The sequence below is a fragment of the Balaenoptera physalus genome (genome assembly GCF_965194825.1).
Source record: "Balaenoptera physalus genome assembly, chromosome: 3".
In the NCBI taxonomy this organism is placed as follows: domain Eukaryota; kingdom Metazoa; phylum Chordata; class Mammalia; order Artiodactyla; family Balaenopteridae; genus Balaenoptera; species Balaenoptera physalus.
In genome coordinates this window covers 76,493,837-76,508,814 of record NC_138890.1, presented here as the reverse complement: position 1 = coordinate 76,508,814, position 14,978 = coordinate 76,493,837, and the positions used below count along the sequence as shown (strand labels likewise).

The 14,978-nt window shown below is 40.9% G+C and overlaps 1 protein-coding gene across 7 annotated transcripts in view; it reads left to right on the top strand.

Annotated features, from left to right (window-relative positions):
• The window catches only part of SNCAIP (synuclein alpha interacting protein), a 146,035-nt gene extending 131,264 nt beyond the window's left edge, over positions 1-14,771 (top strand). For 5 of the 7 annotated variants that reach the window (XM_082457849.1, XM_082457850.1, XM_082457847.1 and 2 more), the window contains 4 exons: positions 559-651; positions 1,239-2,307; positions 3,641-3,711; positions 14,213-14,771. In XM_082457849.1, the coding sequence (XP_082313975.1) occupies positions 559-651; positions 1,239-2,307; positions 3,641-3,711; positions 14,213-14,297 (1,318 nt within the window). In that variant the 3' untranslated portion in view covers positions 14,298-14,771. Of the gene's footprint in view, positions 1-558; positions 652-1,238; positions 2,308-3,640; positions 3,712-5,081; positions 11,774-14,212 lie in introns of those variants that run through there. The other 2 variants (XM_082457852.1, XM_082457853.1) reach the window with 2 other exon arrangements.
• The last annotated feature ends 207 nt before the right edge of the window (positions 14,772-14,978 follow it).

Here is a 14,978-nt window from a genome sequence, read left to right as displayed (position 1 = left end):
TTCCTTCTGAGGGCTGTGAGGGAGAATCTATTCTGTGCCTCCCTCCTAGTTTTTGGTGGTTTGCTGCCAATCTTTGGCATTCTTTGGCTTGTAAATGAATCACCCTGATCTTTGCCTTCATGCTCATGTGATGCTCTCCCTGTGTGTGTCTGTCTCTGTGTCCAAATTTTCCCTTTTCACAAGGACATCTCATACTGTATACTTTCTACTTATATACACATATATTAGGGAAACTTTTTCTATGTCATAGATATTCAAATATATTATTCTTAATAGCTGCCTTTATAGAAATAATTCTAAATTATTTACTCAGTCTTATTGATGATCATTTAGGTTATAGTTTTTTTACTAATGTGAATAATAAATATCTTTTTGGGTACTTTTGATTGCATCCTCAGGAAAATTTCTGAATTATAAGGATGAAGGTTATGCACATTTGTAAGATTTTTAGATTTACTGCAACTTATCGCAAATTATCATGAAAAAAATTTATACCTGTTAATTTATGATAGTAGCCATGTGTCAGAGAGCTTATATATTTTGGTTTGTTTTTCCCAGACAGACAATGCAACGTGTCACACTGCAGAACCAGCTCCAACAACTTCTAGAAGCCCAGAAATCAGAGGGCAAATCACTCCTTTCTTCGCCCAGGTAATAAATACCAGGAACGTTGGTGGTTAGAATTCTTAAACTGTCTTTAATGTGTGAGCCTTCTTTTGGACTTTCTTTTAATATCTTTTAAGAAGATAACAGAAAACATTTTATTTTTATAAAGAGGAATAAAAATGAGCTATCACATGGAAAAAGGCACTGGACCTAGGGTCAGAAGACTTGAGTTTATCTCCAGCTGTACCATTTCTTCTTTCCAGGACTATAAACAAGTCACTTACTCTTTCAGAGTCTTTTATTTCTTCATCTATGAAATGGAAATAAGGGTATGTAGGTTCATAAGGTTGTTGAAGATGGGATTAATTGAGAAAATTTGTGCAAAATTAATGTATATACAATAAAACAGTAGATAAATTTTGTAGTCAAAGCATAAGGTATGAGGCACACTATACTGGTTATGGTTGCCACCATGGAATGTTTGTAGATTGCTTGAAACAGATATTCATTATCCTTATTTCAGTCTCAGTGATTTGTAAGTTATTAGTGGCATTTAAGCCACGCAGTGATTTGTGGCTGAGTTATTTTAACCCAGTAGGAAGTCATCTCGTATGTCCTTCATCCTCTTTCAGTTCACCGTCCTCCCCAGCTTCCAGAAAGTCCCAATGGAAATCCCCAGATGCAGACGATGAGCCTATAGGCAAAAGCAAACCAGGAATCCAAGAGGGGATTCAAGTTCTTGGAAGCCTGTCCGCATCCAGCCGGGCTAGGGCCAAAGCTAAAGACGAAGATTCGGATAAAATCCTACGCCAGTTATTAGGAAAAGATATTTCAGAGAATGTCTGCACCCAGGAAAAGCTGTCCTTGGAATTCCAGGATGCTCAGGCTGCTTCTAGAAATGCAAAAAAGACCCCACTGGAGAAGAGGGAACTGAAGTTAGCCAGGCTGAAGCAGCTGATGCAGCGGTCACTGAGTGAGTCCGACACAGACTCCAATAACTCTGAGGAGCCCAAGGGCACGCCCGTGAGAAAGGCCGACAGGCCCAGACCACAACCTGTCGTGGAAAGCGTGGAGAGTATGGACGGCGCAGAGAGCTTACACTTGATGATAAAGAAGCACAGCTTGGCATCCGGACGCAGGTTTCCTTTCAGTATCAAGGCCTCCAAATCTCTGGAGGGCCACAGCCCATCCCCCACCTCAGAGAGCAGCGAGCCAGACTCGGAATCCCAGGGGCCAGGCTCGGGAACCACTCCCCCAAGCCAGCCCTCTGGAGAACCCCCTCAGCCCAGCCCCGACAGCACAGCTGCCCAGAAAGTGGCCACGAGTCCCAAGAGCGCCCTCAAGTCCCCATCTTCCAAGCGCCGGACGTCGCAGAACCTGAAACTCAGAGTTACCTTTGAGGAACCTGTGGTGCAGATGGAGCAAAGTAGCCTTGAACTGAACGGCGAGAAGGACCGAGATAAGGGCAGGACCCTCCAGCGGACCTCCGCAAGCGGCGAGCCAGGGGATCAACTGAAAAGGCCTTTTGGAACCTTCCGATCCATCATGGAGACGCTAAGTGGCAACCAGAACAATAATAATAACTATCAGGCATCCAACCAGCTGAAGACCTCCACCCTGCCCTTAACCTCACTTGGGAGGAAGACCACAGACGGTAAGGGAAATCCCGGGAGCTCTGCTAGCAAAGGAAAGAATAAGGCGGTGAGTGCTATTTGGAGAATATCCCTTTTATTCCTTTAAATTAATTATATTGTTCCTAACACTACAGATTGTTGCCCTTGGCCACCTTGAGGGGATCCCCAGGAGAATTTCAAAGGATTCATGAAAAGCCAAATTCATGCGTTTCTAATGAGATATGTCATGTTAGAGTACATTCTGAAAATGCTCTAAGAGAGAAAGATTAAACAAATCACAGGAGATTGTATTCTGGTCCCTAAATTTCCCTAAGTAGTTTTTGGGGTTTTTTTTCTAAGATCTTTATTGGAGTATAATTGCTTTACAATGGTGTGTTAGTTTCTGCTAAGTAGTTTTGATCCTTGAGAATTAGGAGTCATAGACCGGGAGGCATTTCTACAAGATTAGACTACTAATTGTTGTGAAATCAGGCCCTTCTTTGGCACTGACTCTGCCTCAGGAAGAGTTAGTTCTCCTCATGTGACTGGATAGTTTATTCTCCAGCCCAATTAAACAACACATAAATAGAAACTCTGTTTCTAAACTACTCAACTTTGGAAGGACCTTTAGAATGAATACACCACGGGGACCCCCACGTTGGCGTTTTACGACACAAGCCCCTAAGGAAGCTCTAGTGGTCTGAAGTGCTTGCCAGCGCCCAGGGGACAGCAGAGTATGCCATGAACTACATTGTGTAATTGCATTTGTTGTAAAACCATGCACTATAATCTGGATTTCAATCCAGTGAATAAGAGGTACAAACATCTTTTTAGGCAACATTTCCTGCATGCTCTGTGCATGCCATGCCCTTAAAAAACATGGTATAGCAGCCAAAATGTGAAACTCTCTGAGGAATAGAAGCCTCCAGAATATCCATCCTGCTAACCAGAGTCACACCTGCATCATTTATTATTTGCTATAAGGTAAAATCCCATTCCACTGAGGTCTAAGAACTGTGCAAATTCTTTTTTGCAATACCAAAATCAAGTTTTAGTTAATATCACTCGAATTAACTGAACACAAATTTTAATTACACATTGATTTCCACCGAGTTGTCTTTGTTATAAAAGACTTTAGCATGTATTTGCTTCAGCTAGAAGAGTCACACTTGTGCCCCAAACACCAGGCCTTTTGGATTAAATATGTCCAAACTTAACATTGCTGGAATAAAACTTTTCCAGGTGACTTAAGGGTTCCTCTCGCTCAAGTCAAAGATCTCAGCAGTTCCCCAGGCTCCTTAAAGTATGTCTGAAGCGTCTACCCTTTAATCTGTCTCCTGCATGCCTCCTGTTTATTGAGACTTGTGCATGTGCTGAGCTTGTTGCATGTGTTCAGATGATTTTTAATTGCACCTCTCTAGGAGATGTACGACAGCTGCCTCAATCTTTCCTCTAACACGCTGATTGAAGAGCATCTGTGTGACTGTGCACGGTACGTGGTGCTAAGGGTGTATTGCTCAGCAGTGCCATGCCTTCGCTGTGACTTGCATGATCTTTTACGTGGCAGTCCTGGAGCACCTTTCCCAGGGGCTGACACCAAGGAAGTAGAAAATTACAACTCTTTCCCCAAATAGAAGAAGGCAGACTTGTAACTGGGCCTTAGAAAGGGAGCAAGTACCCTATTGGAGGGGCTTCAGTCCAGCAGCAGAGGGCAGAGGAATCTACTCAGATCACAAACATGCTGTGCTTCCCAACTGACCTTGGCTTTCAGTCTTTGTTTTAATGGAGTCAAGTACCAAGTAAGTATAGAAATGAAATTTCCTGCCATGGGTAGAATGAGTCAACCTCCGATCAGAATCAGAACTTTGAAACAGAGCTGAGGTTTTCCTTCATTGCTGGTTATAGACTGAAAGCTCCTTTAGTCAGCAGTCTGCTGCCCTCAGGAGAAGTGAGGTCCTGCCACGCTGTAGTTGCTCTACCTCAGCGTTTGGAACCGCAATGCTGGTCTCTGAGCTCCCACCAACAAAACAATGGACTTTCTCAGACAGAATGTTTGTGATTCAAAATGTACGGAGGGTGTATATAAAAGGATCATCTCCAAGGTCCCCAGTGGCTCAGTCTCCTCCTTGAGCAAAGTCCTTCTTCAGCATAGCTTTCCTTCTTCCCCCAGGGATACATACAACTCCCTAACAGAGCAGGGAAGAGGAGAGGGCTAAGAAGAGGGCAGTTGACGGGGAGTTAAGTCAGTCAGTGCCTCTTGACAGGTTTATTTCAGAAGAGTTAAACCCCCAACACCCTTTTAAAAGAGACTAATCATTTAAATTAAAAGAAAGCTGTGGCACGCCTTTCAGCACCCTTCCAAAATCCTCCAAAACATTTGTGTGGATGTGTGTGTGTGTATGTATATAATAATTACAGGTACACAAATACAAGTGAATGTGTTGTGAGTGTAAATGTTAGTTCAGAATTCTAAGGTGTAAGAAATGTCACTCTCCTTTTTTTCCCCTCTAAATCACGTTTAATCTGCTCCAGGTCTCCATTCAGGCTAGAGGAAAAGTAAATCTCAGTCATTTTAGGGGGTTCCCCTGGGGTCTCATTAATTCCATGAGTTGAAGGAAGCACCTTGGAGCTTCGGTATTTACTGGTCACCAGCATTCTGCTTGGGTCAGGCTCAACATGCTGCCTAAGTCTCGGCTGCTTCCTGCCACACTGGGGCAGGGCATCTTGGCCAGTGCTAAAAGCCCAATGCCTGGGGTGGGAAGGAGATAGAAAAAAATACCCCTTGCCTTCCCAGACATTGGTATTGGTCCACTTCTATTTCTTCCAACCTATCTTCCCCACCCCTCTGCGTCCCCATCTTAGGTTCTGTCTTCTGGTGCCTGGAAAATTCTGCTTTTGTCCTTAAGCAGAAGTCACCAAAAATACCCTGAGGTAAGGAAGCACAAAGGCTTGGCAAACTCCTTGGGAGGGGGAAGGAGAAAAACTCTCATTTCTTCCAGGTTCCTACAGCACCTGGAAACAAGACAATTAGTATCCCAGTAGATTCTCCTGCCAGATATATTTCATCCTGTCTTCTTACAAGTAAGGGAACAAAGCTAACAATCTACTGTAATAGGATTACAAAAATCAGAACACAAAAGGAGGTTATGAGGCTACTCAGACATCCTACAACTGGGTTAACACTTTCCTACTCAGTTTAAGGAACAGTCCTTCTGAAGGCTCAGTTTTGAACCTGTCAGGTTCACTGACTTTATGTATTAACAGAGTTTTCCTTCAGTGATAAACAGAAACCCCAAAATTATGATATTCAATGTAGTTAAATAAACATCCAGACCCCTTCCCCTCCCTACCTTATAAATTAACTTATCCCTTATCGTGGCTGTAGTTTGGCATGTGTTCTACGGAAAGTGAAAACCCACTAGTTTGTTCATGGCATATGGGGAAGGTTTCTCTGATTCATCATCACACAGAGGCAGGGAGAACCAGCTCAGTCCACTCCTTAGATAAAGCAAGGGTAGATGTATCTAGTTGAGATAAAGATTCCTCAGAGAGATGAACTAACATGGGAATGTGGACATGAAAAATACCTAAGTGATTCTGGTGCCTGCTTCATTTTGCCTCTGGGACCCATAGAAAGGGCATCCCACAGAAAGATGCAAGAAAGAAAGGAACCCAAGTGTCCATCTGTCAGTGATGCCTTTAAATCTTGGCCTAAGAATTTGCTTGAAGGCTACATGGTTCCTCTTGGGAGCAGGGACTGCCCAGGATCATATAACTTTGGAAAGCAATGGCAGTCATTGGGTTGGAGTTGGCTCTAAGCATTATGCTGCTGGTGGCCCCATCAGTATAGCCCTGGGAGAAAGAGTGGGGCAGTGGACCCTTGTTCCAGGTCTATACTGGAATCACATTTTAGTTCCTAAAGAGCGGGGCAGTGGACCCTTGTTCCAGGCCTATAGTGGAATCACATTTTAGTTCCTAAGATTTTTTTTTTCCCTAGTAAAGGAAAAATAGGGACAATAAATACAACATTTAAAAGAATGTCAGCTCTGTGAGGGGGTTCTGTTTGCTATTTATTTTTCCAAATTGGTCACAGCTTGATAGCAAAGAATCTAAATTTCTTTTCAATGCCCTTTAAAATTAGATTCAACTCTATTACTCTGAATAGCTTTTCCAGTGTGTTTCAACTGCGGAGGATGACTTTGTTTATAATAAGCAGATTTATCTTTACTTTTTCTTATAAAGGACAAGTTGGTCTTGAATTATTACAACTCCAAGGGAATGTTTGCAGTTACTTATTTTAAAATGCCAGTAAGACATTCATTTCCCAGAGTTTAAGTCTATCCAAGATCTGTTAACACTTGAAGTGAGTATTGATTCTAGTTACTGATAGGCAGAGGGCATTAACCCCTGGCCACCACTGGTCACATCGCCTTTGACCACAGAGGCACTGTAGCCTGAGGGGCTAGCATCAGGAAATCCCTAATCCTAGCGCCAACATGAGAGTAGACTCCTTAAAAAGACATTAAGCAATAAACACCATTAGTGCGGGTTTTACTGCCAAGGAATTAGCCACACTGGGAATTATACATCCGGACCCAAGAGCTAGTAGCCCATATTTTACATAGATGTCAAGATTGTTCAACAGCCACTTCAAAGAGGGTGGTACGTTTGGCCTGAGTTGATGTGAGGGTATGTCAGTGGTCATCTGCTGTGCCCAACTGGAGGTCAGAGTTCAGGGCACCCCTACCACCAGCGCGCGCGCACACATGCACACACACACACACACACACACGCACACACACATTTCTGTCCCTATTGTCAGGACATATTACTAAACAGAAAAATGAGCAAAGACATGGAAGACATTGGGAAGGCAGAGATGAGGCCCTGGCTGAAACCTGTCCCGAGTCGAGCATACCCTCAGCCCCACTGAACAGCATTTCCAGAATCATGATGGAAAATGCAGTCAGCACAAAAAGGAATCCCTGGTAAACAAAGGCATCTTTGCCATCATTTCTCTGGATATAATCAAATAACCACATTTTAATCTTAAATTTTTGATCTTAAAGTATTTTCATAGGCTTTTTAAGGATCTTGAAGGGATAATTATATAATTACCTAGTCATAGGTATGTTACCAAGCTAGCTGAGAGTATGTTGATTGCATAGATCTAGAGTGAATCCCCTGGAGCAGACTGAATCTTACCAATGTAACAGTTCAGAAAAGTTTGTTAGAATCCTAGTACTAAAAGGGCACTGAGTAACACTATAGACATTAGAGTTTCTGCCCCAAAACTGTACTTTCAAGTTCTAATCTCTGATCTGAAGTATGTTTTTCTGTGTTTTCGTGTCTAATATACTAGCTCTGGGGTCCAGAGCCAATGAGTCAGGAGGAGTACCATGGTGTACCTGGGGTGACCACCTCTGCTCCAGAAACCCCTAGAGCCTGTCTGGTCTCCTTCCCCTGCACCCCTCCCCATGTTTCCCCGGTGTTGTCTGTTTCTCCTGCCCAACTCTTGTCCCGCCCACCCCACCTCTGCCTCCCTAGGGTTCACATTCATTTCAGAGAGAAAACCCTTATTTCATATGGAAGCTTTGTCCCTATGACGTGGAGGAAGGAGATCCCAATCTTGAACCATTTCTCCATATTACATTCATTAAGTGACAGCTTCTCCTTTGAAATGGGTCACAATTTTGCGTTGTCCTTGGCTGTTGCATAGGAGGATCTTATGTGTGGAGAAAAATGCCCATGTTATGGGGGATTGTTAAAATATTCAGATATTTCCAGTGTCTGGGCACAACTTAGCAAATTTTATAAAAGCTGCCAGAGTTTGCAAGATTCATGAGAGCATAATTCACAAATGGATTTTCTATTCATAAGTTCCTTATACCCTCTGGGGAAAGGAGAAAGCGTGTTCCATCACAGGAAGACAGTCGAACAAGGTTTAGTATCAAAATATAATGAGTTGAGACATAGAAAAAGCTATTGCAACTAAGACCCCATGTTCTACCTTAAAGCACTGCCCTTGGAAGGCAAGAAATAAACGTGTAGAACACCCATGAGCTATAGGTAGGAGGGTACAGGGGGGAGATCTGCCTTGGAAACCAAAATTATCCCACTAGAAATACATTCCTTCCACATGCTAATCCTGGTTTAAGTGTAGTCGCAAAAGTTATGAACAAAGAACTCCCTTCTTCCACCTCCAGCTTCCTCTCCTCCCCCTCCCCAGTCTGGTTTTGAATTGTGTAATTCCAAAGGGGATGAATATAGAACCCGTGTCATATTTGCACCACATGTCCGCCACCACTAGAGTGTCTGCACATTAAAAGAGCTGGGTCTGTCTATAAACTTTCTTAAGGCTGGACTTTTAAAGAAGCAGCAAGTCATTTGAGGTTTAAAAGTATCAGGTAGAGACTTTACCCAAACGCCTTCCAGTACCTTCACTGAGAATCTCTGCTCCAACCACAGCCAGTTGGGATTTTCCTTCCCACGCTGAGAACAGTGCAACTATATGACTCTCCTGGATGTCAGATCCCTGGATTGCCAGTGCCCTTGTTTCAGTGATGTCCTTAGCAATAAGCCACGCATTTTGCTGTGCCAGAATAAGGCATGTCCCTTCATTCAGCAAGATCATAATCAAGAGAAAATTAAGAGAGGATACAGTTAAAACATGGTCAACTCGATGAAAGGTATAACTTCCTGACACTGGTGACCCTTGGTGGCACCATCATATCCAAGTCTGTACCCCAGTGTCTAGCTTGGTGCCTGGCACATGGTAAGGATTTCAGAATATTTGGAGAGAGAGGGAGAGCTAGAGAGAGGAAAAGGAGGAAGAAGAGAGAAAAGAAAACTAAAAAGGACCAAGCCTGTCATCCCACAGAAAGAATGGTATGCTCTGTAGAAATCTAGGCCTTTTGATTACATGTCTACCCTCCTACAGTGAGTTTCATATTGGGTATTTCAAGTATACGTTTTTATTCTTTGAACCAGAATCTCATTTTTTTTTAGTAGATGGGATTTATAGATATGCTCTCAGTGAAGCTCTGAAGGAGATCACAAAAGTAGCTAAGTAAGTCTACCTGTTTTGGCTATCAGTGGAGAATGTAGTGCCTACCCGTGGGCCATTTTAGGCAGAGTCTCTAAAATAACTTGCCATCTGGTCACCCTGGTCTGTAGAAATATGGAATCCATGCCTAGATGAGTCAGCAAGTTAGATTACTTGAAAAACTGTTATTTAAATTTAAGTCTTCTTTCCAATTTTGGTCACAGAGAATGTGATTTCATATCCAAAAATGAAATCAAGGAGCAGCAAATTATCTGAATAATTCATGCCAGAATTACCCAAACACTTTTGCCTTTTTTCTTTTTTTTTTTTTTTTTGAATACTGGTAATTCAGGACTAAGTAATTGAAGGGTTCAGGGAGACTTGAATCATCCTGCTATTATTCAGATAAATGCCTCAAATTAACATTTTACTTGGTATTGACTCAACTCTAATTATGCTGGGTTTTGTCCTGCAGAAAGTGATTTTAGTGTTTTTGAGCACAACACCCCTTATATTAAAGTAGAAATACTCCATCCATGTCTAAATGATGATGATATTCTTAGACTACAACCTAAGTTTTTTTAAGTTTTATTTATTTGTAGTTTAATTTTTTGTCAAAGTGCTATAGGTACATGTGATAGTAATGTAGTCTTATGACAAAAACTGGCTGTCCCTGTGCCCAGCCTACTCTGTTCTCTATTCCTACTCTCATGAGTCAACCGCTTGCTTGTCTTTAGGTGTCTTCTCTAGTATTCTGTTATTTCTTTTTCTTTTTCTTTTTTTTTTAATTTATTTTTGGCTGCGATGGGTGTTTGTTGCTGCACATGGGCTTTCTCTAGTTGCAGCGAGTGGGGGCTACTCTTCATCACGGTGCGCGTGCTTCTCATTGCGGTGGCTTCTCTTGTTGCAGAGCGCGGGCTCTAGGCACATGGGCTTCAGTAGTTGTGGCACGAGGGCTCAGTAGTTGTGGCTCACAGGCTCTAGAGCACAGGCTCAGTAGTTGTGGCACATGGGCTTAGTTGCTGTGTGGCACGTGGGATCTTCCCGGACCAGGGCTCAAACCCATGTCCCCTGCATAGGCAGGTGGATTCTTAACCACTGTGCCACCAGGGAATTCCCTGTATTTCTAAATAACATGCTCATACAGACTTTCAATTTTAGATATTATCTCTACTGTCTATTGGCATTCTACTATAGAAGATAAAAATGATAGCTACCACTTATAAAGCACTTACCATGTACCAAAGAATATTCCAGGTTCTTCATGCATATTGACTGTTTTAATTTTCACAGTGAATGACACAATATGGTAGATACTATTATTATCCAAATTTTGCAGATTGGAAACCAAGGCACAGAGAGATTATATATCTTGCCCAAGGTTACACAGTAACAGTGGTAATAAATTATGTAGCCAGGGTTTCAACTCAGTCAGTCTGGTTCCAAAATCCATGTTCTCAACAATGAACCAAATTTATCCAGCTCTATTTTGGCAACCAACACTGCCCCCCACTCCAACACACACACACACACACACACACACACACACACACACACACACACACACACATACCTGCTTCGTCTTCCCACCATCAATATAGTTGTATCACTTTTTGGGGTTATAAATTAGTATTTGGTGTTTATTATTATTATGACTATCTAAATATTAATCACAGTGGATCCATGCAGCATACTATTGTTACATTTCCTTATTCATGTAACTTTATGTTTTCCTTGGAGATAATAATTTTGATTTTTAAGTTTACAGTTTATTTCCAAACACTCTGCTGGAGACAGAACCCTTCTTTCGGTGCATTCAGACAAATCAGGTACCTCTGGTGTTTCAGTCTGTTCACAGAGACACCGTCTTTCCTCTTACCCAACTCTGGACTGCGGCTATCTGGCAGTGCCACACAGCTGTCATCTGCAGTTTCCCACATACATCATTCTGGGAATTCCTTTTGCTTCTCTCCTGTGTAGAGCCCTACTTCCTGAATCTATCTTTTCCCCTTTTTTTGGTTTATTCTCTTACTTTGGTAAATATATCTTCCCATCCTATGGAGGTGAAGGGGGTGCTAAAATTTTTGAGGCCTTGCCTGGCTGAAATATCTTTGGTTTGCCCTCATATGGATTAGGAATATTTGGCTGGGTATAGAATTCTGAGTAGGAAACTATTTTCCCTTAGAATCTTGAACACATTGTTTCATTTTCCTCAATGTGTCTGTCAAGAAGCTCAATTCCTCTGTAACTGCTAATCCCTTGAAAGCTTTTACAATTTCCTCTTTATCCCCACTGTTTTGATTTCATGATATTTTGCCATGATTCCATTCTCATTCCTGGGGTGTGGGCACTCAGCCCGCTTTTTAAATCTGGAAACATACACACTTCAACTCTGGGAAGTGTTTTGTACAATATCTTTGAAAATTTTATCCTCTCCAATTTCTCTGTTCACTTTTCTGGAAATACTATTATTCTAATGTTCAACCCATTGGACTAATCCTTTTCTAACTATTTTCTAACCATTCTTCTGTATTTATCCATACTTTGGCTTTCCCTAAAAGTTCTTTCTAGAATATTTACTGAACTTTACCTTCCAACCTTTCTAATTTTTTATTTCGGCTATTATAGTGTTAATTTCTAATAGGACTTTGTTGGTTTTCTCTTTGTTCCTTGTTCATGGCATTATATATGCAGAATTTATTTAAATTTTACAATCAAATACAAGTGTATATTTTTATCTTTTCTTCCTTTTTACAATAAAGGCATACTGTACAAACAGTCTGTCTTTTTGCTTTTTTCCACCTAACACATTGGAGGTCTTTATGTATTAGTATAGAGAGAGCTTCTTTATTCTTTTACATAGCTACATATTATTTCATTGTATGAATGTACTATTTTTAATCCTTTCTACGTTTTTATTGAGAGTCTGGTCTTGTTGATTTGTAGCAGCTCTTTATATATTACACATTATAAAAACTGACCCTTTGTGATATGAATTGCAAACATTTTCCCTGGTTTTTCTTTTCTTCTTGTTACAACTTTTTGAAGTTCTCATCACCTCCCTATATTACCTTTATTCACTTTGAATTCTGTTTCTCTGTTTATTTTGGATTTTGTCTGTCATAGTAGCACTTCCCTCAAAAGTCTGATGATCCCTGACTCATTCACATTTAGGAACAAGACACTAAAGCTCAATTAGAAGCTCTGGCTTTATGGGTGAGGCTTGTTGACTGGTAGATGTTTCTTCACACAAACTGATTAAGTACTAGGCTCTTTTGTTGGGAAACTCACTAATTGTCAGTATTTGTAGGACTTTTCTTTCGGAAGTTGATTTCTCAAGATAAGGAAACTCCAGTCTCCTTCTAGGGCCTATTAACCTGATTGCCAGGAATCTGTAGGTCAGACCAGCAGGAGATGGGTTAATAATTGTGTTCTATAGGGACTTTCACTTAATCCCATGGTTTCCAGCCCCTTTAGCTGAAATCAGAGTCTCTCTGGTCCATGCCTTGCAAACTGTAACCTCCGGTCTTTCTTCACATTGGGAAAGGGACAGTCACCTGGCTGCACTGGGTCAGGAAAGTAATCTGGGGTATGAACTACTACTTCCAAAAAGTTTCAAATAATCTTCCCATTTTCAGCACTCACACAGCCCCACTGTCACTTTCAGAAATTCATGGCACTTCTAGTTCCCGAGTCTCCCAGCGCACATCAGTTTACTGGGTTCCCTGACTATAGGCTTAGATTTCTGCTTTTCCTGCCTGCTCTGCTAAGTCAGTTCCACATATCGATCCGTCCTCCTGTTTCTGAAATATTGTTGGCATTTTGTGTGTTATCATCTCCTCTCTCATTTCCCTTTATTCATTTAGGTTGATGCTTTTTTATTTCTTTACTTTCATTTTAGTGTTGTTTTGTAAGAAAGGGATGATAAATCTATGTTTTTAATCCATCGTGTTTAATTGGACGTTCCTAAAACATTTTTTAACCAACCAGGTTTTTCTTCCACCCTCTTCCCTTCCTTGCCCATGAACAACTCTCTGAAGTTCTATTCAGATGAATAAATAAAAATAAGAATTAATAGACTACATGGTCTTTGTAAGCAAGTACGATTTTGAGGCCATAAAAACCCCAAGCCACGTGCGGTTCTCCATCCAAATGTGTCTTCACGTGAGCGAGTACCATTCCCAGAAATAGTTTGTTTTTGTCTGGTATAGCAACAAGAAGGAATTTAGTAATATGTAGGCTTGCTCAAACTCAGAAGATAACTCCTCTCTGGAAGATTTTATGCTCAGAATGGGACTAATATCTCATGAAAATGAATGCTTCTACACAGAGGGAAATTCACTTAAAAAGCAAAACTGTTCCCAGGCTTGAGCTGGTACTTCTTTCCATAGGCTTATGAGGTATCAAGTATTGAGGGGAAAACAGCATTATTTTTCCCTAGGTTCTTCTTTTTCCCATAGATTTACCTACTTGTGGTCATCCAACATGCTACTACTCAGTAATCACACACCCAAAGAAAAAGCATTTCCTTTAAATTACTAACACTCAAGCTTACTGGAGAATAAAAGGTGTCACCAGTGGATCCAGTGAATAAAATATAAAAATCTCTTGTTTCCACTCAACCAGCAGTACTATGCTTCCTATTTTGTTTGACTCTGATAAAATTCACTTGACTGTAGAATTTTGCCTGGATTCCAATCAGCATAATTGAGAAATTACTTCCAGGGCCAAATGTAAAGGTGTCCACAAAGTATGTTATTACATGACTATTTATTGGTTAAAGAGTGATTTATATGAAAAGAGAATAATTTGCCTACTGGAATGAAGTATTCTTCAGTATGGTTTGTATGAGGATAATTTCCATTTTGGGTGAGCTCTTTAGTGGCGTTGTATTGTAACTTGACCATAGTTTTATCTAATTTTGGCCTATGGTTTTTCTTCTGCTTAGGCATGATGACATCAACAGAAAAATGAAGAAATCCTACAGCATAAAGCACGTCGCTGAGCTAGAGTCAAAAGAATTCTTCTTATAAATCACTTTTTTCTTATCTCTCATTGCTGCCCTTTGGACACCATTGGAAACGTCTGGACTGTCCTCTGCAGAAATAGAATCACGAGAACAGTGCCTCACCAGCAGAAGAATAGACTATTGGGATGCCTTAAATTTATAGCACTAGAGTATATAAGATACATTTTTGGGTGATATTTGTATATATAACTTGTTTTTAAAGAGATGCTGTTTAAAAGCATGGTTGGGCAAATGTATGTTTTTTAAGATTGATTCAGCCTCCCCACAGGACATTCACCAAGCCACTGTCACCATTTTGTATTTCATCAACCGTATGGGTGTTTGCTGATGTTGGTTGAACTTCCCTTTCCCCGTAACATGGGCAGTTTGGGCTCAGCTTCTCAATGAGACCAGGTCAGTGCTATTGTTTTCTGTTAAGAGTGTTTTTTCTGTCATTTCTACCTTTTGTGTAAAGCAAATAAAACAATGTTAACAGCCACCTATAAGCTTGGGCCACTTACCTTCTAATAAATCTGTGATGTTCTAATTTCTAAGGGGCTTTAAGAGTATTTTGACTGCTGATATTTTATTTCAGGAGCAAACTGCCCAGTTGAGCTGCTTTCCCATAGGGGTCAAATAAAACATTCTAGTTTTCACTAAGTACTAAAGGATCAGACAAGTATATAAAGTAAGTCAGTTCCTTCTG